The following is a 27812-nucleotide window of genomic DNA, read 5'->3' on the forward strand; positions in this document are numbered from 1 at the left end:
TATTGTAAAACACTGTCAAGTTCCTATTTAGTAATTTTTCAAGGATAATAATTAAATTTATGGATTTTTAAGTGAGCTAAAAAGTACTCAAAAATGCACCAGAGACTTTGTTTGATATAAACAAGAAAAAAAGAAAATGACAAAATTGTTATTTACAGTTTCTGAATTAATTGTGAAAATATTATACCCTTATTAGAAATTTCACGCATTAGCTTCAAAGTTCTATCTTTCTGAATTTATAAGAATTTAACAATATCAATATTATCAATTCCTTCAAATGCCAACTATTGCATTGGAAAAATTGTCTGCATACGTTCTAAAATACAAGGGAAAATAATTATATATACATACATGTATATATGATATTGATAAATGATACTATTAATCTTAGCTTCATCACATTGGTCATTATAATACAATGATATATGTAAATAGTAATTCATCATTAATAATTTGTTTATAAGTTATTTAATTTTTCTTGTTTTTTTGGTATTTAGCTTGCAAAAAGATAATTTTGCATTGAGGGATTTGATTTTGCATCTATGTCCAAGTTGTTAATTTAAAAATATATGTGACTGAATTTATGTATTTTTTATATTATTCATAAAAACAAAAGTGGTTTCCAATTTTGGTTGCCGCAGTCTATTTTTGCATTTCATGGTTCAAGATTATATTAAGTCTATTACAAAGGCGGCCTCACACATGGTGTCTCTTCATATTTATCATAACATGTGTTTTAGAAAAAACGTAAAATTGTTTTGACAAATCAGAACAATAGCTTTTAGAATTTTATTTATTTATTTATTTATTTAATTAATTAACGCCAATTGTATATACACACATACACACGTGTTTAGAAAAAAGAATTCAAATAGTAATAAGTAACAATTTTTTTTTTAAACCTATGATTTCTTGTCAACGTTTCGGAACTATACGTTCCATCTTCAAGGCATCTGTAAAGATAAATTCCTGAACGTCGATAATAAATCATGAATTTTATAAGGTTTTTTATTTCTGTTTTAGATTTTTTGTTTAAACCACAACACGATACATACAAAACCAAGACTCGTCAATTTAATGCATTTAATTACAATACATGTAGAGTTTTGCATTCTATTTATTATTGAACAAAATTCACATCATTATAGTTGCATATTTATTGTTTTTAAGTTCTAAACTTTTGTTTTAAGTATTCGAATCCTGTTTTCCCTATTTCTATTTAAATCAAGGGTAATTGGAACATATGTATGTTGTATCATTTGCGTTTATTTATAATATAAGTAACAAAATGATAAATGGAATTAGTCATATATGAGCACTGTCTATTATATTTATTTGTTTTCATTTCACTTACACAAATTTATTTGCCGTTTACTTTTATGGCAAAATTATATTATATTAAATCGAAAACATCTGTGTGAGAACGATCTTCTGTGATAAAGTATTATTACATTGTCGTGCGAATTGATTTAATATAAAAACATTCCTATTAAGTTTTAAATACTTAATATTTCAAAAATTTAACTAAAACCTGATAAAGATAGATTAGACTGCCTAATTTGCTGCAGAAATAAATGAAATTATTTCAATACGATGAATGTGTGTTTGAACATAGATGTACTACTTTATTCTGATGTATAGCAAACTCTTAATTAAATTATATTTGAGAAGTCAGTATTTCACTATTAATTAATTACGAGAAATTGTTTAAGGTGGCTAATTTATTATTTATCTGCGTATAATATTTAAATTTTAGAAAGATTCATCTGCTTTATGCTACTTGCTCATTTAAATTTCAGTTTTAAAACACATGAACAGTAAACACGTGTTTCCTGTTTCTATTCAATTCCACAATGAATCGCCGAAAGTTATAGCTGATACTTTTATATTTTCCGATTTTTTATAAAAAAGAATAATAGTATTAAATGATTATATTAATATGATAAATTCTTTTGCAAGCCCTATGTTTTCAAAACATCATTGATAATTTTCCTAATGAGAAGTTTTATGTTTACTCAACGAAATCCGATTTTCCAATTATATGTTTTCTCAACGTTCCAAGTCATTCTGTATATGAGATAAAATTTTGGAAAATTATGTTCGTATTTCAAAAATTTAAACACCATTTGATGTAACTCGATGGGACCCGGGCTTAACAATATTTTGCGCATCATGGTTTCAACTTGATTTTATCAAATTGAGTGAAACGTGTTTGAAAAAAAGTCCATGGTTTCAACTTGATATTTATATTATATTAAAATCTAATCTAATTTTCATAAGTTAATTTAATCGAATTGTTTATTATTACTTACACTATGTAATTAACAAATGACCCCACGACATATAAAATATTTATACTAATGTGTAATAATCAATGGTTATTATTGTGTAATAATTAATGATTATGTGTAAAAGTAAAAAAAGTTGCGCTCGTTAATGAATTAATATGGCTTGGATTTATAATCGCGTCTGTATTTTAGCAAAAAAAAAAACAGAAAATCCCCAAAAAAACAGCGATTCGTATCTTTGATTCTCTTAATTCAAATACATTGTTGACCTCTGACCCATTCCGGCAATGGTATAAACATTTACAAAAAGTGTTGCAAAGCAGTAATTTAAATATTTTCTAAAAATGGAATTGATGAAGCTCTCATTTATCTTTTTAAATTTAATTTATGCAGGTAATATTAAAAAAAAAATAAAAAGGATAATTAACTATGTATAACATTTTAAAATCTATCTATTGTAGCATCAATGGAAGAAGTTCCAGATGTGTGCCCCAATATAGTGATTAAATCAATGTGGGGTGGACGTTCATCCATACAAGTTGAATATATGATTGTTCCTATAAAATATGTTATCATTCAACACACGGTTACTCCTAGCTGTAATACACTTTCTGAATGTGCTCGCATAGTTACTTCCATTCAAGATTATCATATGACTCAATTGGATTTTCATGACATCGGTTTAAAGTAAGTTTTCTTTTAGAAAAAAAAACAAAGAACTTATAGAATATATTTTTAAAATATGAATTACAATAGCTTTTTAGTTGGTGATGATGGAAATATATATGAAGGTGCAGGATGGTATAAAATTGGAGCTCATACATATGGTTATAATTCAAAATCTATTGGCTTAGCTTTTATTGGAACTTTTGGAGGTAAATTATAAGCATGATTTTCATTAAAATTTTTACTAAATACGCATTGTTGATAAATTTCCAGTTCTCATTTAAAAATAGGAATAGAGAAGTATAACCTAATGCCCATAGATTTTAATAATGTATTATATAATAGTAAATTTATTGATCCTATCTATGGATCCTATAATGAAACATTTATTAATCATCTAGGTAATAAAATATTATTTTTTGTACTTGTTAATTCTGTTTAATAAGGCTTTGAAGCTTTACATCAATTAATTTGAATCTGAATCTACATCAGATTCCTGGTTATTTTTCTGTGCATTGAGTTTTGCTATAAGTTCACGTGCCGGGTTGAACATTCCCTCTGTTTGCATGTTACAAATATAACATCTTGTAGATTTCTTAAAATTGTTCAGTGCACATTTCTCACAGAAATAATGCTTGCACTTAGTTACTACAGGGTTTGTAAAGCTCTCTCGACATATAAAGCATTTAAATGGAAAATCTTCTTCATCGTCATGGATTTCCCATTTACTATCATCTTCATCAATTTTGTTTCCATTTTCGGTTTCTAATTCTAATTGCCACCCATGTTTATAATCACCTCTGTCATGCAAAAATTTACAACTATCTCCAAAGCCACAAAATCCTGTCTCTTTGTAATCCTTACAAATATCAGGCTGATAATCCCATCGGACAGTTGCTCTTAAATGTGCAGGAGCTCTTATTGGTCCTTTGCGAACCATACCAGAACTTGCATTGCCAGCAGCGCGGTCTCTTTTCTTGTAATATTGTGCATAATTATTTAAACCTCGGTATATTTTGTCATCAGCCTTGCCAGCTAATTCGTTATTAATAGCTATACTTTTTTCATAAATAGCTTGTGCATCTTTATCAAGTTCTGTTTCAATTTGCAAAGTTGATGTGGCACCTTGATCAGACGGTCCATTGGGAAGAGCTGTTTTATTAGATTTATAAGTTACTACTACAGAATCTTCATCGCCGCTACTTGTACTTAAATTTTGTTCTGTTCGCTGTTCACTTTTAAATTTGTTTGTTTCTTGTACATTTGGATTTGGTCTGCGGATTTTCACGGGATTCTTTTTAACAGCTGAATCTTGATCGCTTAATGATTCTTCAGAGGAGCTACTTTTGCGTCTCCTGGTTCCTTGATTTCGTTTTATTACACGCTTTTTAAATCCCGTAACTTCAGACATCTTTTAACTTATTGTTAATAATTTACAATATGAAAAATTAACTAAATAAATTATTTATAATATTATTTGTTTTTTGTTTTAACATAAAATCTACATTTCATTCTTAAATTATACTCCAAATTCAAATAATATTATGCATTTAAGTTAAAATAATATATTATACCTATATAGTAGTTTTAACTGCTTAGTTAATAATAAGACTTAAATAAATGATAAAACTTTTTATAATGGTTCAATATTGACATTTAAGTTTGATGAAATTCAAAACATTTCCATATTTACGAAGTTCACACACATGTTTGACGTAAGTCGACACTGTGCATACGTATGACCATAGATAAACAAGTATGACTATAGTCTTTATGACAGAGTTATAGTTGAGTCTCCACGAAATAATAAATGCGCAAATAAATACCCTAAATCATATGTACGTACAAAATTCGATGTACGTGATTTACGATTTACATGAGTTATGAATTTAGAGTGTCCTTTTAGTCCATGAACTCCTTTTCTATTCAATTAAGTAAAATCGTCAAAATAAATTTCAAAGTTTTTAAATTTTCAAACATGATATAAAGTTGTACTTTTATCACAAAAGATATATTTACCACTTTTTCAACATTTGTCCAAGCAATTTATCATAATAATTATGACTAAAATTAATTCATTAGTATAAATTATATTTTCTACTCAAGACAAACTGCCGTCTGAAAAAGCACTAACTGCCGCACAAAATTTACTGGACTGCGGCGTTGCACTAGGAGCACTTGATGATAGATATAAATTACTAGGACAACGACAAGTTATAGCAACTGAAAGCCCTGGACTGAGGCTATATCAAGAGATACAAAACTGGCCACATTGGAAGAGCAAAGCTTGATAACCAATTAATATCTCAATAGAATAAAATAAGAAACTTATAAACAGATGTACTAATTTTGAATAAAAATATTTTGCCATATTGATTAATAACTTGCTAATATCAAGTTCAAATTTAATTTTATTTATAAAAGAATCTTAATATTCGATGTCAAAGAAGATGATACGAAATGAAGATCAACATCGACAAATCGAAATTCGGAAAATGAGTGTATATTCGTCTATCTCAAAGTAAGTGCTGTTAGTATGATATCGAAAAATATAAAAAATAGGAGTTTATTTAAAAGAAAAATCTAAAAAACATGTTTTATTCAGAAATTGCAATTGAGAAAGCAAATGACCACTGAATTGTATACACGGCGAACATACTCGTCAATACATAAAAGTCTGTTCTTTTTCATAACGAGTATGACCGTCGAGCGCAGTTAATTGGTTGATTGAATTATTGTAATATTGCTAAACATATTAAGTAATAATGGATTTGGCACAATAGAGATCATCTATAGTGAGTGTTCTTTTACTGAAGGAAAAAATAAAAAAAGACAACATTTGGAATATGGCATTGTATATATAAAATTAGAGACATGGACTCTGAAGATCGTCGATAAAAAAAATACATTTTTTTATTTTTTTCTAATTATATAACTGAAATTTTAAATTAACTGCAACTAAAGGAGAGAAAAGGATTATATAAAATGTGATGATAAGTTTTCGAATTGGCCGCCAGAGCTAAAGCCTATCGCACCGTAATCTATGGTAGACTGAATGATCTATGTTATTTATGTTTTCTATGCCTATGTTTTCTTTTGACATTGACAATTCTATGTTGACAAACCTAAGTTTAACCTAACTTTTTAGTGCATATATATACGTATTTATTTCAATCAGAAATTTTAATTGTTAAACTTATAGAATTTTATTGTGGAACTATATATTCGAAAATAGGGCTAGCGTGCTGAAGAAAAATGTCGCAAAATCTTCTGCAAGATATATTACAAGGTTTTGTAAATGAAGAAAACTTATATCGTTGGTTGATAAGTGACGTAACGGACAATGTATGTTTGCAAATTTTGAAAAAGATGTTCGTTGTAATAACTCAATATTTAGTAAATCATGTACTTTTAGGTTTTGTCTGCCACATATAATTGTACAAAAACGGATTTTATATTTTACTATCTGAATTTTGTGAGAAGCCAAACAAACAGGTATCTGAATTAAACAGTATTTTGCATAAAATATTTACATAGTTTGCCCTTATTGCTCAAAGAAAATGTGTTCTAAAGTTATTTTCTTTACATATATCACTTCAAATTCTAAATAAATCTTTCATAATGAATATTCTTCCAGAGGTTTTATTGTAATACTTTCCTAAATATTACTGACACTGTTCAAACTATTTTAGATTTTTAAAAAATGATGAAAATCCAAATGAATCAAATGATAGAAGCAGAAATTATACAGGATCTACTCACTTTTCCAATAGTGCGCATGATTCTAATACAAGTTTATTACAAAATGAATCCTATATCGAGGAAGGAACAAATATTCAAGAGAAAAATATTATTGGTCCAAATAAGATTATACATAATTCTCTACACATTGACAATGCTTTTAATGAGAACGCTTTCAGCCCAGTTCCTCATTCTGGTAACACAAAACTGAATGAATCATCTGGATCAGTTTATTTCAGTACTCCAAACGATCAAAAAAAGAGAAACAACTCATTTTCAAGTAAATCCTATTCAAAATCCCAAAAGTCAATTGAAAGGGTTTCCATAAATTTTGGTGATTACATTCAGAGTGCTTCTAGCAAAAAACATAAGCACCATTCTGCAAATAAGTCAAGAAGTATAAATACTTCAAATGAGAAATCAGATTTAACATGCAGTGTAGATCAAAACACTACTGAAAATAGTTATAGTAAAGATATTACAGGGACACCTGAAAGTAGTAGATCAAATTTAGATAGCCAATTTCCAGCACTTGGGGAGAGACTTTCATTTCAGAAGAGTAACTCAGCATCTAAAATAAATCGAAGCAAGCGTATAAAACCTACTTCACTAAATTTTAGTGACTGTGATATAAATAAAAGTGATTCTATCAAGACTAGTTTCAACGACATTAATGAAAGGCAACAAAACTGTAATTCATCATGTAATAATTTCCAAATGGAACGGTCTATTCTTCGAAATGAAAAAGATTTTATAAAAAAACAATTTGAGAATAGTAAACACATAAAAACGATTTTCATTAATCCAAAAGAAAAAAGTACTGTTGTGAAAGTATCAGATCCTGGAGATATTTTGCAAGTCACAAGAAGAAAGGAATTAGATATTTTAGCAAATATTTATAATGTGATACTAAATAATAATTTAGTTGTAAATTTTTTTAGTGAATTAAATTTCATATTTTCTTTGTTGAATGTTGAGAAAATTGATGACCAAACAGATAATTCTGATCTATTTCCATCTTTCCATAATTGTATATACTTTTGTATAAACATTTTACGAGAGCAGAAACAATTTTTTATTCTGCTTGACAATGATACTTTAAGAGTATTAAGTGATAATAAACGAATACAAAATTTTAATCATGATTTGAATTTGTTTTTAAAATGTGTTTTAAAGCGAAAAAGTGTTCTCCCAACACCTATAGATGGTAGCTTAGGGAATAAAAACAATGTGTGTTTTCAAAGTGAAACAGACAATAGAGAAAACTTTACATCTGATCAAACATTTCGTGCATTCAGAAAACAAAGAGATTTATTTTATGATATGCTTAGGTAAGATGAAATTTATATTAGTATTTTAATATATGAAGAATAGGTATTGATTAGGTTAAATAGGTTCATATTTTGAAATATTGTAAGATCTAATGTAATGTCTAAATATCATTTACAGAAATTGGGAATCAATGCACAATACACCAAACTATTCTTTTGCACTATATGATTCAACTATGATGATGCTATTCAATGTTAATGGGACATTAATACCAAATAAAATGCAGCAGAGAAAGTATAATGAACATAATGAGTTTGGTCGCATAAATGTTATTTATAATAATGTTTGTAATATGGCACATTTAGCAAGATTATTTGTCAAACAATTATTGGCATCTTGTGAATCTGAGGTAAAAGGAATATTTAATTGAATCGGAAATTATTATTTGAATATATAGTATCAAGACAGTCAGTATAGTATGTAGCAAAAATTAAAATATTAAATCTGGATTATGTCTATTCCGTCAGAAGCTATAAAGCAATATTTTACAATTACATATCTTCTTTAGTTCAAAGTAAATTGAAAAATATATTGATACTAAAAAGTAAAAAATTGGATATAAATTCATTATGTAACTTATTTAATAATCACAATTGTAGTAAATTGTATTTGTTTATATATAGCATACAGAATTTAATCAACTTCTCATGGAACATCTACCAAATGTAGATCCTAACCGATTATCACGACTTAGTAACAGATTTACAACCAATGCGACTACTACGAGTGATGTAACAGCTTTTGTTGGAGTACAAGAATTTTTCAGGTGTATATTAACAAAATATTTAAACGTTTTAATAATTATGATTTTCAAAATTTTACAAATTTTAAATTATACAAAATGTTTTAATATTTTTTTAATTTTCAGAGACTTCATTCAGTATAGTGATAATCATACATTTTTGGAACACTTAAAAATTGTCATGTCAAGTGAAATTTTGGACATTAATTCTGCATGCCTTGAATTTAAAAGCAGCTATATATTAATAACAAACATGGATCATAATACTGAGATTGAAAACAAACAAACAAGAAGCATCAGAGAAGATGATATGCAAAAAAGCTTAGAACTAGTTAAAAGAATATCCTCTTTAAGACTATTGTCTAAGTTTTTGGGATTTACCACAGATTTGCCTTATAATAATAATGGACACAAGATGAAATCTCTCACATTTAATGAATTGAATAAAATAGAGGTAATATTGAATTTTAGGTGATGTATACTCATATCATATCGGATCATATAAAACTATCTCACTTATCTTACTACTTATGCAAAACAAATACTACTTATATTATTTTCTTACTCTCTTTCAGTAAGTGAGTGATAAGATAAGTGAGAATGTTATTCCGAAACTAGACCTAGTATTTATTGTAAAAAAACATATTTTTAGGTATGTCCTCTGTTGGATCTGAATTCAATAATTGATGCATGTTCCGATGATTTTTCAACTTTGATAGTCATTCAGTGGATAACAATGTATTTGTCTATGTTAAATGAAGAAACTCTTATTACAGACAAATACTGCAATATCTTAATGAAATTATTTAAAATATATGCCAAATCATTAATTTTGAATGATTGTAAAGGGTTCACAATATATTTTAAATATTGCTTCAAGATAATCTTAGGAAACTTTTTTGATTTACCTAATGTTTCTATAAATTTTTATGAGTGGAGATTCTCTACACCATTAAAAGAATTAAATCTGGAATATGATTTTGAAGACCAATTTCATCAAATTAAAATTGAGAGCAAGGAAATGGCCAGATTTAAATCCAATGATAGTCTATTTAATGCATTATTACCTTCGGGGATTAAATTTTTAGAAAAAATCCTATATCAAAATGTACCAACTCTGAATTCACTGAAAAGTGTTATCAAAGGATTCAAAACATACAACAAAGGCAGAATAAGGCATGTGACACCTTTTACACACCAATCAAGTTCAAAGGAAAAAGATGAAAAAAAGATACAGGTAAATAATGAAAAATTGATATAAAATTTGTAGATTGGCTCTGTGATGCCTAAATCTATAAAAATATTCTTGCAGATTCAATTAGAAAATAATTTCTTCAACAACCATCCATCATCCGTCAAGAAAACTGTTGAATTTGTCACAGACAGAATATTCTCTGTAATCATAAAAGAAATAATTTCAAAAGATATTACACAAGCAAAAGAAGCTGCTAGTCTCAAATTCTTAAATATCAAGACAACTAACAAGGTAAGTGCTTTTTGATAAATATATATCAATATGGCAAGAGATGTAATATCAGTTATATTAATGAATTCTAGTTAGAAGCGGAGACACAGTTAATTTCTCTGTGCACAGAGTCTATTAAAGAATTAATGGCCATGTCCAATTTAACAATTCAGAAAATTGTGGATGAAAGAGTGGAGGTGACCATTGTGAATTTACTTCCAATCGAAATGTTAGCCTCAGTAAAGAGTATGTGTGCAAAGATTTGCAAAAAAAGGGTTTCAGTGAAGTGCCAAGCATGGCTCAAAGAAAAAGCATCAGACATCAGTGAGTGTATGATATTATATATACAAATAAAATTGGCACTGACCATATGCAGAAAACTGCATAGTATTTTAAGTGCAATAGGCAAACTCCCAAAGTCGAAGGAGCAAATATCATCAACACGAGTGCCTCTGCCTTCAATAGATACATAATTAATTACCATTTTTAAACTTGATTAAAAATTTTCATAACATATTTTAGAGGTTCTGTGCAAAGATATTGATGGACAAGTTGAACAAATAATTAAAAATAATATGATGAATGATAAGTTGAAATCTAATGCAGATTCAAAAACTGAAATAATCTCTGAGCCAAATATTGATATTAATAGATATATCGAACATGTAGGACCATCAGAAATTTTAATTGATGCCCAGGTACAAATGCTATTCAAATTGATTTAGGAGAGAGTTAAAATATTAATGTTGTGTTTTTTATTTAGGACATATTATGTACAATAATTTCAGAAGAATATCCCACTGAGAAACCATTGACAGAACTTTATACTCTTTTGAATAATATAGAAGAATGTATTAAAGTGTGGACTTCGATTTTAAATATGTGCATCAAAGTTTTAGCAACATTGACAGTAGACATAGCAATTGCTATAGGTATAGAAAACATATTTATGATTTTTTTTCAAAGACAACATAAATTTATAATTATGAAGACTGGCTTGGCATACATGATTATTAACAGAAGCTTCTTCTATTTTGATTGCTTGCAGTTTGCCATTACCCAAACCAAATAAAAGACACATTGCCAAAGTTTCTAAGAATTTGGAAACATGATACATTTTCTACATTTATCAAAATTGGAGATAAGAACTCGATTTCACTAGACAACAGTTTACAAGTTTTGACTGAAAAAGCTGACGTTGATTATGAAAATCAGAACACAGATGACTATGTATTTTTGAAGGTAGTGTCAGCAAGGACAATTACATTGATTTCAGAATCTAGAAATTTTGAAGAAGTTTGGAGTTCTTATAGTCTCTTAGTCATATTTTTATTAGATGAAAACTTTTTAACCATGGACTCGTTTGGCGAAGAATGTTTGAAACTACTACGATTGGAGTGGAGTAATGTAAGCTTTATTTTTCATGAAGATAATATGATATATTGCTTTATTGGAAAAAGTTAGATTAAATATGGTGACATATATTAATTATGCGCCTATTTTTCTTCAATTTCGGAACTTTGCATACTTTCAGTAAAGTTGAAGCGCCAAATTTAATTCTTCGAAAAAAAAAAATTATTCTGAAATAATTTGAAAATTTGTTTCAGGTAACTCTACATCATTTATCTCAAAATATAAAAATAATAATGAAGCAAAGTCAAAATGCAAAACACACAGAATGTTCAGAAATAACATTGCTTCTGGAGTGGATGTCAGATTTTTGTGATGATATTGATTTGTAATAGTTTTAATTATAAGTATTAATTTAATTTGTTTTCATTTAATTATAAGTATTTTAATATTATTTATTTTAAACATAAAAAGAAACGCATTCATGTTAATTATGAAATATTTATTTTGGCAAGTTTAATATCAACAAAGCAAGTATTCTTTCCATAAATTAATTTACAAAGAAAGAGTTGATGCTAGTTTAATATCAAGTTTTATCATATTTATTAATAGAATATTTTACATATCATTGATTGACTAAGAAATTCACTATAATTTAAATTAATAATAAACTTAAGTTAATAAATTATATTTAGCAAAAAATTTAACTACATCTTTTAATATCTTATAATCAAACCCGAAACAGAATTAAATAATATGCCAATATTACTTTTAATTTAGTAATATATTTGATCCCAATAAATTAAATAGTATCACAGAAATTACAACATTGACTGCCGTAATAAAATTTTTATAAAGTCATTTAAAATCAAATTTTTTGTAAGAGAATTGAAAATTGAGACTTTCAACCCTTTAAAACGCATATTTCTCAAAAGCTCAAAACATCAACTATTAATAAGATTTGTTTCATTATAGCCAATGATAAGTGAGTTACACACATATGAAATATAAAAATTTTGCATTAGTTATCCCACAAGTAACAACAAATATATTAAACAAACAAATTGAAAAAAAAAGTGAAAAGTTTTAACTGGCTGACCAGACAAATGGTTCTAGTCTATCCTCTAAAGGCAAACAATTATTCAAAGTATTTAAACTTTCTAAAGTTTGACTTAAGAGCATATGACATTTCTTAACCTGATGTGAAACATCATAAACCTTTGATAGTTTTTCCGCGTACTTTGCATAACGTTTCTGGTTGTCCGTTAAACCAGCCATCAGACGATTTATATCTGCATCAGTCTGAATAAGAAAGAAATTTGAAACTATAAACGCAATATAATGTTAAATAATAATAAGCACCATTATTTGACTTTCGAGAATAATGAGCGGCTCGATAATAATAATACGATAAAGAGTTACTAAACTGAATACCAAGATTACTATCACAGAGATAATATATGTTTAATATAACTGGAGATGCATAAACAGTTGATAAATAATAAAAAGTGTATAGAATATAATTTATGTACGTTATAAATAAATTCAATACATACCTCTTTTATTTTTTGAACAATATTATTTTGTTCAGCTGCCACATCATTAGCCCTCGTTGCATAATGAGCTTGCATTTTAAGACAAAGGGCGCGTAGTGGTGCAGGCTGCAAGCGTTCTAATACCTATAACGTAATATAAATATACGATTTAATTACATCTTTCAACAATAAATCCAAAAAAGTTTCTTGCAAACTAATAACATTCTTCTTTGTTTTATAATTTGAATAACGATCTTATCATAAATAATCATCTTAGAAAAAAGTTTAGAAAATTATTTAGTCTTGATTAGAAGAACTTTAATCCGCTTAGAATCGACGACAACATGATAGTTTTAGCTATAACTTATTCAAAACCGTTTCCAATCTCATAATTACTCTAAATGTTTACTTGATTCGATTTTAAAAAAACGCATAATGCCATTATACAATATTTTCCTTACCTCTGGATCCCTATGAGATGGTAAATTCAAAGTCCCTCTCATAACAGGTAAAAACATTGGAATGCTTTGAAGTCTTTGAATGTCAGGATCCGATTCTGGTCCCCCTTGTGCAGCTCCTGATTTCACAACAACAATATTATGCGCCTTAGTTGCGCGTCCTAAAGCTGCAGAAGCGCTTGCTGGCGGCTGTTTGCTGTTTGAAGAATATTTGCCGCCTTGGGCCTGATTTTTGTTCTTGCCCAGGCCCGTGCTTCGCGACCTCGTCATTAGAGGTTGTTTGAGATTCTTGTTTTTTAATTTTGGTGAATCTGAAGAAAAATGATTAATTAAAAGTATAATATTTGAAAATGAAACTTAAACATTATAATACAATAATAATAATTCGATAAAAAGTGAGATTTTTGACTCAGTTGTTGGCTTTTTACGGCAATAATATGATTCTGACATTTTTCCTTACTAATGTTTATTCTTATTACTTATTTGATAATCGTTTAGATATAAATAAATATAGTAGTATGTGTTTAGGTGCTCATTAGTTTTAAATTCAAACTTCGAAAGCATGCAGCTTGAATCGTAACCGTGAAAAATTCCTAACTCGTACCGCTTTAATAGAGAGCGTTTTTTTAGTGGTACCAAAAACACATTTTTGAAAAATCTAAAGATTCTTATATTAATAAAAAAACTTAAAATTAAAAAAAATTCTTAATCATTAGCCAACTAAATCAGGATTTAGTAAATACCAAACATTGTATATAATTTTATTTACACTAAATATTACGGGCATTTTCCTTAGGGAGTTCCACTTAGGCAACCTTACTCTATATAGTCAATCGACCTGGTTGTAGCAGAGGCCAATGTCATAACCGTAGTATGCTAATAGTATCAAAATGCAATCAAATTCCGAATAAAAAGCTCTTGAATTATTTTTCTTAATATAATTTTTCAGTTGCTTTAGATCATTTGCCATGTTTCAAACCAAATAATGCAGTAATATTTATAGTTTCCACGTAAGTAATTAGAGCATACTGTATTATTTAGTACTAGCAAACCCGACGAACTTCGTTTCGCCACCAGGTGGTTTCGTGAGAAAGATGAAGAAATTTTTTGTTTGTTTTATATTTGAAAAGGAAAAATTTGATTTTATTATACAACAGTAATGAATTTATTTCGATTACAAAAATAAAGTGTTTTTTAGTTGAACTTCTCTAAGTAAATGAAAGTGAATCCACAAATTATCCGTTTCATTGAAGTGCTCTTTGGTAAACCACATTTTTTGTTTTTTGGTCTGACGTTAACACAAACAAAGCGGATGGTTTTCCAACTCGTGAACAGGCAACGTATAACTGCCCATGTGAAAAACAATGATTTTCTAAATAATCTATTTGAAATTTATCCCGCAAACACTAAGCGATTGGCCTTTCGACTTGTTATTGCGAACGCAAGGCGAACTGGAAATTGCAATCGTTTGAAGTCAAACGGAAGACCAGTCGGAATCATAGGTATGTCACCAAATCGCCAGAAATTTTTGATTGAATGGTGAAATTCAGTGCGTGTACATCATTATTCTTTGCGGCAAGAATTGCTCGTTGACTTAACCAAGCATAATTCTGATAATTCTCACTAATGTCATTACTCGAATTTTTAATTACGGTGCGTGAAGTTCCAGCAGCTTGCATTAAGGCACGATGCCATGCACAACTAATTTTCTTAGCTATAAACCTTGCGGAGCCCGAGAAAGAATGCAAAATTGTCGAAATCGGTTCGTGCGTTCTGGAGTTATTTTGTCAGGAAGGGTAACCCGACTTATTTTTATATATATATAGAAGATAGTAGGATTTATATCTGATTAACTTAATTTTCTACTCATTAATTTGCAATTACCTCCAATAGGTCGATTGACAGTGTATGATATATACGGCAAATCGGCGTCAGAACAGACGCTCGGTCCAGGAGATATGCTTGTAGGCCGCTCCATTTTGGCGGCCTCGCATCCGGAGGCAGCGATCGTGTGGCCGCGTACCAACCTGCCGCCACTGCGGGGGCTCTCGCTCCTCCTGGCGTTAGAACTTGCCTCCCGAGCAGCCGCCGCCGATGATTGCTCAGAACCCATGATTCGCCTGGATTAAATCAGTAATCTGAAATAAATATATTGCATTAATGAAAACCACAAATTTTTGAAAAAATTCGAGATCAAAAAAAGAAAGTGTCTTTTGTGTAACAATATAATAATAAAATTAGAACTTCCTGTCCAATAAGGGAATTTAAGTCAAGGCCTAATCTAAGAAAGTATCAGAAGTGTTTTTAAAGTTATTCACATATCTAATAAAAAATATGCAAATTATCTATGAGTTATATCAACTTTACTCATATATTCTTTTTCCTATTTTTAAGTTGCAAAATGCAACTTAGATTTAAATATATTTGGATTAAAAAAATATATGTATAACAAGATAAACCATACTATACTTAAGGTATTGATCTTCTATTACGAGGAAAGTAAATTTAAGTATGTGATGATAGGTATAAGGTTTTTTTTTATTAACTTGATCATGCACATAGGTAAGGTGTAAAACCAATTGTTCAGAAGATACAAGAGAGTAAATCTAAAAACTACATCCAATGATACTGTTTTTCACAAAGTTGAGGTGTAAAATGAGAAAAGACGTAGAATAAAAAAAAGAAAATTTCATTTATTATTGGAACTAAACTAACCATTAAAATCTTTTTTTTAAATATTCTGTGAAGTATTTGTTCTAGCAATCTGCATAAAAACTTTTAACATATTGCTGATATAAAAGTCTTGTCAAATGATCGCTTATTGAAATATAAATTTTACTCTAGTAGTAAGGTGACCATACGTCCCGGATTGGCCGGGATAGTCCCGATTTTCCGCCTTGCGTCCCGGCTTTTTCTAAAAGCAATATTTGTCCCGGTTTTAGGTGTTTTGTCCCGGATTGTCCCGGATTTTCAAAAATGTTTTGAATGCCAATATTTTTCTTAAGTAGATTTCAACTAGAAAATTTGAACCGAAAACACCCCCACTCTCGCTCTCGCGAACATTATAATCCGTCCCGGATTTAATGCAAAAAATATGGTCATCTTACTAGTAGTAAGCATCGAATTTTTCTATTTACTTCAAAATTATATTTTATTTTATATTTATTAAAAGCAATGGGCTAATTTGTAGAATTTCAAAACATATAAAAATTAGCTAATCTTTTCTAACCTATATAAAACAATTTCTTGCAATAGTTCACAGCAAATCTGATTATCTTAATGTAATTATCATTAAGAAGTAATGCATTTGATAAAATGTAAATAGTGACACATGTCGTGTAAAAAAATCGTGCTACTACGCTTGTTGAACAAAGAGGGGACTAGGTCAATTATGAAGGTACGCTCACAATTTCTGGTTATAATTTGATATAAGTTTTTGTTTCTCTAATATGCATGTGTATTTTTCTAATAATAATCATGTTCTTTATTAACAATTCTTTATGGAAACAAATATTTTTTCAATGATGAAAGATTGGTTACAGCATTGCTTCTTATCACTGTAATTAATTTTCAGAAATATTATTTGTTAAGGTGGTTTGAAGGACTAATGTGGTTCGCAATTGAAATATGTAATATTAATTTTAGAACACAGAAATTACAATATATAATAATTTTTCAAATACAACTACAGGTATATCTTATTTACTTAAGTTTTAAATAGAAGTCTCAATTTTCTATTTCGCCTAAAAATTTATTAGACATTTTTTAGAATAAGAATCAAATTTCAAACGGAAAGATAAATATAAGATGAAAATAGAGTCTAGTGGATACAACTTCATTAAGTTGACTTTTTCTTGATGATAGGGATAGGCTATTCATTGAGTAGTAAATTAAAATATATACTTATTTATACCTTTACTAGTTTTTTTTAAATTTAAATGCAATGTAAAATAAATAATGCATTTTCTAATTTTTCTTAATTTACTTTAAAAGACCTACAAAATCATTGATTCAAAAATAAAGCAACAATAACAAAATAATGATAAAATATTACAGTAATTTAGAGACGGTCAAGTTCATAAGAAGATATAAAATAGTTACATCCTACAATAGGATCGCATAATCAGAAAAACCGTTCAAAATGCCTTTTTGTCCGGGAACAAAAGAATGATCTGAAAATGTGCAAACTGTGACACACTTTTCATTTATCTCGTTAAAAGAACTTTTGAATAGATTCAATAAGCGGAAAATTGTGTATTCTTTCTATCGCAGCAACGTTGTCTTCACACAAAATAAAATCTTAAAACCCACTGAGCATCTAGTATATTTTTTGTATTCATATTGTTAACACGTGTATTAGTAAAATTTTATATTTTTATACCGCCTTTTTCAAAGCCGTTTAAAGCTTTGTAATATTTATTGCCGTTTAATAAAAACTATGTGTGATTAAGGATAAAATGAAAAAAATGCGTGATGTCTTAAAGGTCAACCGTTCAAATCTATTTCCAATTGAAATCGGTATAAAAAGTCAAATGTCACGAGTGAAATAATACAATGTTTGTTAAAATCAATACTCTAAGTTATATATTTTTTTTCTTATCAATTTTTAATCAGGCGATGGTGAATAGTGGAACTGTAAAATTTATTAACAAAAACATAAATGATACAATAATGAAGCATGATAAAAATGACATTGCTTTTGATATAGGAGACTATAATTTTACAGAATATTTCAGAAATTTAGATTCTAGAAAAACAGATTTGAAGATTGTTACGCACACAGCTAATAATGAAGTGACCAATTTGCAAAATCTCGATTCCGTTTCAAAGAAAAATGTATTAAGAAGAAAAGGCAATACAAGATTTTTGGATTTGTTCAGTATTATTAAATTTGAGAACAAACCATGTTCGTTGGAGTATGATCTTTTAGAAACAACTGATGGAACGTGTTATCATAAGACTGAATGCGATCGCCTTGGAGGACTCGCGGCTGGCAGTTGCGCTAAAGGTTTTGGTGTCTGCTGTATTTGTAAGTGAAATAAAAAAAGCACATTAATATCGTCTAAAAGGCACATTATTTTATATATCTCTAACACGAAGTCCGCAGGAAAGTGTTTAGATCCTATAGTTCAGTTAAGAGAAGTACCAAACTTTCTTGACAACGAGCTAAACATAAATTAAATAATTTAAGTTCGAAAATTCTAATAATATATGATTATTGATAGTATTATTATAAATGCCATTTCCCAGTTTCGCTAAAATGCGGTGACATGTCTCTACAAAACGTGAGTTACTTCGAGTCTCCTGGTTTTCCCAAACCAACTTCATCAAAATTAGCTTGTGCTATAACAGTGGTGGCTCTACCTGGTGTACGACAATTTAGACTCGACTTTTTATCGTTTGAGGTAACACAATAAACATAGATAATGAAATAAATTAATATATATTAAAACTCCATTATTTTTAAAAGATGCAACCGCCAACAAATGGAGATTGCATAGAGGATCAACTTCTAATTTCTGGACAAATGGGAAACAAGTTGCCTCCAATATGCGGAATAAATACGGGACAACACAGTAATCATTTACAATGAAGTTACTAGTGCTACAATACATTGTTGATAACGCCCAAAAACAGAATTTAAAATTTATATTTTTACACGTTTTGGTTTCTAATTTTAAAACATTTCGACTCATAAATACGCAGGCAAAAAAATTTATAAGCCGCTCAATAGCCAAGACAAAGCTTCACAGATATGAAATCATATAAAACTTATATTTCGATTTTTGGGCCAAATCAATAAATTTGCATATAGAAGTCAATATAAATATATAGAGTCTTACAAATTAACATATATTAATAGGTATATATTTTAGTGTATTTGGACGTATCACAGTCCAACTTCCTCATGGTGAGCGCCCTAACAAATTCAGAACGTTTGCGGCAGTATCGTATTAAGATAACGCAATTGACACCAGAACAAAATGTACCAGATGGTTGCTTGCAGCACTATGATGACCTGGACGGACGTATTGAAAGTTTTAATTATGCAGATTCATCGAGAATTCTCGACGCCAGGAGGCCAGGATATTTTGTAAGTTTCAAACTTTTTCCACCAAAGCCAAAGACTTCTTCTTAGATAACTGTGTAGACAAACATTATCTTATGAGTTAGTGCCAAATACTATATGGGATTAGATATTTCCCCACAATATAGACGCACAACGGAATGTTACAAACGCTGGTGAAGTTAATTTTTCGCTGTTATAACATAATATCTCAATATATGGCAAAAAGTGCGACCAAGATCTTTGGTTCAACAAATAATTTTATTAACTAGACTATCCTGGCAAATTTGAAAATTGAGTCAATGTTACCAAAGAACGATATATTTTATAAATGTCTACTTCATATCTCAATGCCATATATGTACATTTAAGCATTTGGAAGCAGAAGCTTTACTGCATATGCATGAATTAAAGAACTCAAAAACATCAATTTTGTATGATATTTAGTTTGGTCCAAGTAGTTTTTTAACGTCAGCTATAATTACGGTTAAGAGCGACGGGACCTGAATCAGAAGTCCCGGGTTCGATACCCACTTCGAGCAGCCTGTTGTCAGGCAGCAGTGACAACGATTTTCACTTGGAAATATAGATAGCAATATGTTTCCAAGGGAAAATAGCCCTCACCCGGCATTGCTGCACCAATAAAAAGTCAGCCCTATTAGATTAATTCTAATAACAAAATCATCAAATATGGATGGATTAACCGTTGGGTTACCATCTAAAAAAATACGAAGTGAGGAGAAGTTTCAGCCCAACAGCTCATAGGACGTAAGGTTCTGATTGCTGTTAAAAAATAAAAAAAAATGCTATAATTAATTTTTTAAGCAAAATCACATAATTTTTCAACTTTTCAGAATAACATGAATTACGCAATCTGCATAACACGGAAACCCGGCCGCTGCGCGGTGACTTATTTCAATGCAGATTTTTTCCAAATTTCAAACGTTGGCCTAGGTAAGAACATAATAATAATAATTATCACAGATTATGATGATAATAGGTAAAAACTAAGGTTAAATAATGTCTTTCATATGATTGAATAATAATTGATTTAAATTTAATTAATTACCGTATCACTTCTATATCTTGCATTAAAAAATTAGATTGCTTGCCAACTTTTAATGCTACTAATTTTTTTATATTGCTCATTACAAGAATATAAATAATACTCTTTAACATGTTAATTAACAGATGGAGAACCAATAATTCCTCCTGAACAAGCAGGAGTTGAGGTGTTCAACTGTCCTGATGATTTTATCATCATCAATGGAGTTCGACTTTGTGGAGAAAGACTGAACGATGCTTCATTAATTGAAGACTTTACAATAGATGCACCAGTTGTTGGTAAGAAAGCAAAATAGCTAAATTAAAAACATTATTTTCAATCATTATAGATATGACATCATTGTTATGGAACATATGATATTAGTTACAGTACAAAATTTGCCCATATGTAGACAAAGAAAATTAGTAAATTAATGTAAATTCTCAACTTCTGCGAAAATAATATTTAATAAATATTTTGAGCTTGTTTAAAAAATGAAATCGAATACCTTTGTGAAAACAGTTGCAAATCAAGTCTATTTTTATATGGTTGGCAGTATAATCTTATACAATGATTCATCTTCTGTACGAATGCGTATTTTCTATTCATTATGGCAAGAACTGATCAATATTAAATTATTCTAAAACAACTACGTCTCAACATACTATAAGAATCAAGAATTAATTATTTAAACTATTTTTCACCGAAGGGGAGCCCGACAAATATCGACAAGAAATATTAAAAATTTATTTAACATGATATTTGAGCAAAGTATTTTTAGAAAGCCTGCAACTAGCAATTATGCTGGTTTGGGGTAATTTGGGATGCATAACATAGAAAAATATATCGTCTATGCTTAAAATAGTACACGTATTCTATATTCATATTTTCATTGATAATTTCATTCTATTCGTGTACATATTTATTTTTTACCATAGAGTGTGGTAAATTAGGGTGTTTTTAAATAGAAGAATAAACTTTCGAAATAGGAGTAGAAATTTATTAAATTGGATTTTTATCCTTTACGATTCGTGTTAAGAGCAATATTCAAATAGCCATAAAAATATCTGAAAATTCATTGTTGACTTAATCTGTAATCAATATCTACGAACTTAAACTAAGGTTGAAGTACATAGTTATGAATATGTAAAAAAACCAATTCGATTCTGAACAAATACTTCATTATTAAACTCGTATAATGAAGATCTGAATCGATTCACGAGCACAACTGGGTCAACTGATAAAGAATATTGCACGTAATTAATAATGCAAGTTAAATTGCAACCACGACATGAATGTCAATTGGAATAGGGAAGTAACGATCTGATTTGGAAACTTTTCAGAATATGGTGCAGGACCAATAATGCTTCCTTTCCGATCAAATGGAAACGTTACTGGAAGAGGTTTCAGAATACTTTTTCGCCAAGAGCCGTGCAAGATGGAATAATTTGATAAAACAATATCATGATTATTCTATTCATTAAAATCACAATTTTCATTCATTTTTTCCTCGTACTTTACATTTGGCATCAGATTCATTTAGAATAAGATTGCAATGATTTTTAGTTTTATTTATTTATTTAAAAATATATTTATTAATTTATTATATTAGAGTGAGTTATAATATTGCACATAGATTGCTTCGAAATTATAACAAATTAATTTATTTATTCATTAATATTGTAGTTTGATAAATAGGTTGGTCATTAGAATAATAAATTTAAAATACTAGATAAATTAAGAATCAATTCATTTTCTTATTACAGATATATATTCGTTCAAAATTAATTTACTAATTTATTGTCCTAGAGCAAGTTTAACATTGTATATGCTGATGATTGTTTCATAATTACAATAAATTTACTTATTTATTATTATTATTCTTATTCATATAAATTCATATTTAACTTGCAAAATTTTATATTTCTAATGTTGAAAATAGTGATTTCAGCATGCACAAACAAATATGAGGTTTTTCAGGTGAGTCATGATACAGTAAGAATACTAAATGAATACTTGAATACTAGGTATTTAAATCTATTCACAAATTATTGCTTAAATGTTATCTTTATATTTGCTTTTTGTTTGAATTGAGGCACATAATTACAAATATTAATGTGTCACTAAGAAAAAGTCAAAGTCAAGTCACTCATTTTCAATAGAGTACTGGCCCGTGGTCAAGTGGTTAGAAATCTAGGATTAGATCAGAGGTCTTAAATTCGATGAAGTTAAGCACTCGGCAATTAATTGAATATGTTTTCAAGTGAAATAGCCTTTACCCAAAAATGCTGCAAAAATGTATCGCTGTTACAGAAATTGTAATACATAGAGAAGGGACAACGGTTTGGTTGCCATATATAAAAACTGACAAAGTTTAGTAATCATGACAATAAATCATACAACCTGCAATGCGAAATGGCAACAGAAACCCACTGAGCCCTTATTACTCGAAATAATTGCACCTTTGTGTATTAATGTGTACGCTCTATGCAATTATTATTACCAATAAGCATTATTATGATATTAACTTAATGCGAATCTGACGTCACTCGACAGCACGCGTCCAATTCTTCTTAATAATTTAGGTTGATATTTACTGGAGTATCAGTCCCACGCCTATTCTGTGAAACCTAGTGACGTAGGTGTAAGTACAAATTGTGTTACAGAAATAGTACGGTATAAAATTATTATAACACTAAGAAACAATAGTAGCAATTGAAATTGTTTACGAACTCTAAATAGATAACATTCGACGAGATTCAATCGCTTATGATTTATTTAGAAACGAATTAATAGTAAACCTTTTCATAGTTGTGTACTTGAAATATTATGTCCATTGACGGAAGAGCACACGTGTCTGCAATTTGCAGTTTTAAGATGTCGATGAAATTATATGAATTAAAATCTATATCATATGAAAATCAGATTTCATATAACCACAACAGAGGTATCGATTCAAATTCGATCAACTTCAACATGCTCCATAAGAAAGAATAAATTTTAGCATCATTTTAAATTATAAAATATTTTTAATTATTTAAATTAAATTTTCACGTTTTAATTAAAAAATGTGAAAATAGTCCGCAAAATTTTGATTTTTTTTCGCAATTACCACATCGATCATTAAAGAAAAAATTGATAAAAAGTCTATTTTATTAACAAAATTGCTATTCTGTATAAGCGAAATGCAGAATAAACAATAGACAATATATATTATTGACTAAAATTGTGAAATTTTTAAAGTGGTTAAAACTATTAGATTTGAACTTGAAAATCAGAGAATCATCGTCAAGCAGTAGTGACATCAGATTTTATATGGAGAGATTGTTAGTAATATGTTTCCTTACCCTGCATTACAGCATCAATAAAAATTCATCACTATTATAGAAATTGTAATAATAAAATCCTTCATAAAAAGACAAATGTTTGGGTTGGTATCTATAAAAACCGACGTTTTTTATCTAACAAGTAGAATCATCACATCAGCTCTATAGGACCTTTAACTTCTGACCGCTGTTCAATAAAAAAAATGGATGTAGAAATTAATTGAGTACATAACTTGACATAAAAATTAATAACATATTGATGGTATGAATTTTCAGATGGAATCACAAATATTTCAAATCATTCATAAGATTCTAATTTTTGTTTGAATCTGTCCACATTGCAGAAATTTAGTAATGGTTATGATATGTTATTGTGAAGGCAACCCAATAGTTGTCCTGTCCTAGTTGTGGTTTATTATGATTATACTATATGCTATCTATAATTTTTTTTATTATCTCTTTTATTTACAACTGTCCAGTAAAGGACATTCAATAAATTTGATGAATTTACAATAGTCGGCCGAAAAGGGACATTGTATACTACAAGGGCATGTTGGAAAAAACAACTCAGTAGTTGTATCTATATATGTATGCTATCTATAATATATTATTTATATCTATATTATATTATCTTCGAATTTTTTATGCAGCAATGCCCACGAAAGGTGATTCTCAGATGAGATTATATTTGAGATCTACAACCTCAAGTGGAAATTTGATATCAAGTTGTCTGATATCGAGCTGGTTGACGTTGGGATCAAACCCGCTTATCAGATAATTTTCTAAGCTAGAGTGTATCAGGTCGATATATTTAAATGATAAATAAAAAGTGTATTCACAAGTGATTTACTTATTAATATTTATTCATCGGCCATTGAAAAATCATCAATTTTACAGAATAACAGAAGTGCTATCACAGGATAGTTATTCTTCACAAGCCATACTTCTGAATTGTCTACGATTAGATTGCTATAAAAAAAACTAAAGAAAATCTTTTACAGAAATTGTGAAAATATTCATCACATAGAGATAACACTACTGTTTGATTTGTCATCAATAAAACTAGACGTAGTTAGTTAAGTAAATCATCAGAACAGCTCATAGAACTCTAAAGTTCTGATCGCTGTTCAATTAATATATAAAAAATATTTATTTATTATTTAAGTTTATTTGAGTTAATATCGCAAATGTCTAAAATACTGTTAAATACAAGTTACAAGTTACCAATATCACGCAAAATAAACTAGTAATTACAAAAGCAAACACTGCAAGCGTAGGTAAATAAAATTCAAATTATCTATTACCAATACTGATCGTCAATAACTAAAGCCAATGCAAATAAAAATTAAATTTAAAACCATCTATTCCTACCAGGTTGGCGATATGATCTAACTTGTAAGACACGATAGGTTACGTTCCATCCTTCGTAGTATGTATTAGTCAAACGTCAGAGTATCATTACCGTCGAAGCGCCATGTGATACTGGACACATGGAGGGGCATATTGGAACGGAAATTGATTTTATTATGTTGTCTCCATTTGGTTTCCATGGCGGGTAACATGTGCATTATTTATTACATATGCGACTTACCGGCGAATGTTCGTAGTGGAAGACGAAAAAGAAGGCTAAATAATTATCTGTTTTTTTGCAACATTAAAAACCAAGGGTGGAATAGAATGATTATTTGAATTTGGTAAATTTGGTCCTGAACACTAGCCCTATTTCTCGAAGGAGGAATTCTGACATGCCAATTTCGTTACACAACGCTTCAAGTCATTCCGAAACGTCTGCGACTAATATTTAAAACACATTATTTGTAGATATGTTTGTCTCTTTGTTGTTTGTTAGCCAAAATTTGACCTTAAATAAGTATGAGACCAATTCTCGGGGTTAAATAATTATATTATACCGGTCTCTTTTGTTGAATGAAAAAACCTAAAACTATAAATCTTTGCTATCCTCCAATTGGGACAAATGTCTAATATCACTGATATCATATAGGTGCAAACTTTTTGTTGCCGCTTTGTTAACACCTTAAGTCGAACTAAAGTTAATATTACGATATTTGTGCCATTTAGAGGTTAGGTTGCCCGTTCAAACAGCAAAGACAACTTGTGACCACCAGCCCATACGATTATTCAACAAAAGAGACCGGTAGCATAACATAACTATTTTATCCCGAGAATTTGCACCTTAATCTTAATTGATTAAGTCGATTATTAACACGTATTGGACAGTTAAAAAAATATTCAGGACAAACAGAGATCTACCAATTGATTGTTTCATATTTTAAAATCATGCAAATATATATATATAAAAAGAAGAGTTTAAGAAAAGAAGATTCTATTAGAACTGTACCGGGTTTATATAAACTATAATGCGATATTTTACACCAAACAATTGGTAACAAATACTAATTGTGAAAATTTTATCATTTTCAAGTTAACAGAAACGTAATATAAACTATACTTGTACAAATAATCTTTAAAATTAGCATACAATATTTTGACATATAAATTAATCTTCATTATGCACATAACTATTAGAACATCCAGAGCATAGCAACCAATATGCTTGCTCTTAATACAGATAATTATTAAGCAATTCACGTAAAAAAATGATAAATAGTTTATAAACTTTTTATTCGAACTGTATAATATATATATATATATCATCAAAATATATTATATATATATATATATATATTGTTATGTAATATATATTAAAAAAACACCCATTGTTCTTCATTTTGTGATTCATACATTTTACAGTACATTACAAATATTTAGCTTTGCAAATGTTTTACTCACCAAATTTATCGAGGATACCAGAATATATTAGCTTTCCTCATTAGCGTTGTATCAATTCATAATAACGACACTAATGATAAAAGTCAACTTAAATTTACACAAAAGGTTTCATGACGTGTATCGTTTCATACATTTGGAGGGGCATTAGTAAAAATTTATTAGTAATAGAGCAGAAGAACAAGTAATGAAATATGAAGATCTAAAAATAACTTCAGAATTCTGAATTTATGAATTTTAATATTCATCATAATTAGTTAGAGTTGGAGGTTACATTTGTTAGAGGTGCTTTTGTTGAAACAAGTTTGTGTTCAAGAGGGGCCTAATCAAGTTCAGTTATAATGCAGACTACAGTATTATACAGGTATATTACAAGTTGAAATTTTACTTCAATATTCCACACTTCTACGAATTAAAGAAAATTACAATCGTATTACAGAATAAAAAATTAATGAAAAAATGGAATTCAATAATGTTTTTTAAGACGACACTTTTCTCTATAATTCATTTCCCTCGTTTATAAGTATGGAGAAAAAGTAAGGAAAAAATAGCATTTTATATTCTCCCTCCATAAAGTAATGCCTACTCACTGTTTTTTCATTTAATATACGGTCTTTACAAATTGAAAATTACCAATTAACATTTTCGAAAATGGTAAAACATAACCAAAATCGTTAAATCGCGACTGCAAATCGTAATTTCGTAAAAATGTAATAAAAAATGCAATGCAATAATGTGTTTTGAACTGACACCTTTTTCTATGATTCATTTTCCACGATTAAGAGTATGTATTTTATTTACATACTCATACATATACCTCTCATACACACTAGCACATAATGATCAAGAGAGGGAAAAATAGCATTCTAGATCCTCCCCCCTTGAAGTAATGACTACTCACTATTTTTTTATTTAATAAAACGGTCCTTTAAAAACTGAAATTTACAAATTTCAATTACCAATTTCAAAAATGGTAAGAGATTACCAAA

The 27812-nt window shown here is 28.8% G+C and overlaps 5 protein-coding genes across 5 annotated transcripts; 3 read left to right on the plus strand and 2 right to left on the minus strand.

Annotated features, from left to right (window-relative positions):
- The first annotated feature begins 2446 nt into the window (after window positions 1-2446).
- Window positions 2447-5245, plus strand: LOC113373503 (peptidoglycan-recognition protein SA-like). The gene is made up of 4 exons (XM_026613796.1): window positions 2447-2471; window positions 2750-2975; window positions 3045-3163; window positions 5061-5245. The coding sequence occupies exons 1-4, from the start codon at window positions 2447-2449 to the stop codon at window positions 5243-5245; spliced, it is 555 nt and encodes a 184-aa protein (XP_026469581.1).
- LOC113372225 (RING finger protein 113A) lies at window positions 3258-4459 on the minus strand. Its single transcript, XM_026612548.1, has one exon. It carries the CDS (start codon window positions 4363-4365, stop codon window positions 3421-3423), a length of 945 nt encoding a protein of 314 aa, XP_026468333.1. The 5' UTR covers window positions 4366-4459; the 3' UTR covers window positions 3258-3420.
- Window positions 5246-6107: 862 nt separating the features above from the next.
- Window positions 6108-11976, plus strand: LOC113373504 (codanin-1-like). Its single transcript, XM_026613798.1, has 13 exons — window positions 6108-6299; window positions 6370-6449; window positions 6647-8026; window positions 8145-8376; window positions 8651-8793; window positions 8896-9223; window positions 9704-10006; window positions 10082-10255; window positions 10327-10558; window positions 10757-10932; window positions 10998-11166; window positions 11283-11641; window positions 11842-11976. Exons 1-13 carry the CDS (start codon window positions 6210-6212, stop codon window positions 11974-11976), a joined length of 3801 nt encoding a protein of 1266 aa, XP_026469583.1. The 5' UTR covers window positions 6108-6209.
- A 694-nt stretch (window positions 11977-12670) lies between these two features.
- Window positions 12671-15690, minus strand: LOC113373505 (BLOC-1-related complex subunit 5-like). The gene is made up of 4 exons (XM_026613799.1): window positions 15462-15690; window positions 13581-13888; window positions 13141-13263; window positions 12671-12886 (listed from the first exon to the last, which is right to left on the minus strand). The coding sequence occupies exons 1-4, from the start codon at window positions 15688-15690 to the stop codon at window positions 12671-12673; spliced, it is 876 nt and encodes a 291-aa protein (XP_026469584.1).
- Window positions 15691-18248: 2558 nt separating this feature from the next.
- Window positions 18249-22136, plus strand: LOC113373506. The gene is made up of 7 exons (XM_026613800.1): window positions 18249-18606; window positions 18828-18982; window positions 19048-19153; window positions 19454-19671; window positions 20499-20598; window positions 20836-20988; window positions 22033-22136. Exons 1-7 carry the CDS (start codon window positions 18249-18251, stop codon window positions 22134-22136), a joined length of 1194 nt encoding a protein of 397 aa, XP_026469585.1.
- The last annotated feature ends 5676 nt before the right edge of the window (window positions 22137-27812 follow it).

Source organism: Ctenocephalides felis, unplaced genomic scaffold, assembly GCF_003426905.1.
Source record: "Ctenocephalides felis isolate EL2017-DRISC unplaced genomic scaffold, ASM342690v1 CF-g0.4_SCAFFOLD_01604, whole genome shotgun sequence".
Classification (NCBI taxonomy): domain Eukaryota; kingdom Metazoa; phylum Arthropoda; class Insecta; order Siphonaptera; family Pulicidae; genus Ctenocephalides; species Ctenocephalides felis.

Bases quoted from the DNA above. Each gene is read 5' to 3' on its own strand.
- LOC113372225 (XM_026612548.1), bottom strand. From the start codon at position 4,365: ATGTCTGAAGTTACGGGATTTAAAAAGCGTGTAATAAAACGAAATCAA.
- LOC113373504 (XM_026613798.1), top strand. From the start codon at position 6,210: ATGTCGCAAAATCTTCTGCAAGATATATTACAAGGTTTTGTAAATGAA. The intron at 8,027-8,144 runs GTAAGATGAAAT...TATCATTTACAG, and splicing joins TTATTTTATGATATGCTTAG to AAATTGGGAATCAATGCACA. The intron at 10,933-10,997 runs GTACAAATGCTA...TTTTTTATTTAG, and splicing joins AAATTTTAATTGATGCCCAG to GACATATTATGTACAATAAT.
- LOC113373505 (XM_026613799.1), bottom strand. From the start codon at position 15,690: ATGGGTTCTGAGCAATCATCGGCGGCGGCTGCTCGGGAGGCAAGTTCT. The intron at 13,889-15,461 runs GTAATTGCAAAT...ATTTTTCTTCAG, and splicing joins TGTCAATCGACCTATTGGAG to ATTCACCAAAATTAAAAAAC. The intron at 13,264-13,580 runs GTAAGGAAAATA...ATTACGTTATAG, and splicing joins CATCTCATAGGGATCCAGAG to GTATTAGAACGCTTGCAGCC.
- LOC113373506 (XM_026613800.1), top strand. From the start codon at position 18,249: ATGAAGCATGATAAAAATGACATTGCTTTTGATATAGGAGACTATAAT. The intron at 18,607-18,827 runs GTAAGTGAAATA...GCCATTTCCCAG, and splicing joins TTTTGGTGTCTGCTGTATTT to TTTCGCTAAAATGCGGTGAC. The intron at 20,599-20,835 runs GTAAGAACATAA...GTTAATTAACAG, and splicing joins AATTTCAAACGTTGGCCTAG to ATGGAGAACCAATAATTCCT.
- LOC113373503 (XM_026613796.1), top strand. From the start codon at position 2,447: ATGGCTTGGATTTATAATCGCGTCT. The intron at 2,472-2,749 runs GTATTTTAGCAA...TATCTATTGTAG, and splicing joins TTGGATTTATAATCGCGTCT to CATCAATGGAAGAAGTTCCA. The intron at 2,976-3,044 runs GTAAGTTTTCTT...GAATTACAATAG, and splicing joins TTTCATGACATCGGTTTAAA to CTTTTTAGTTGGTGATGATG.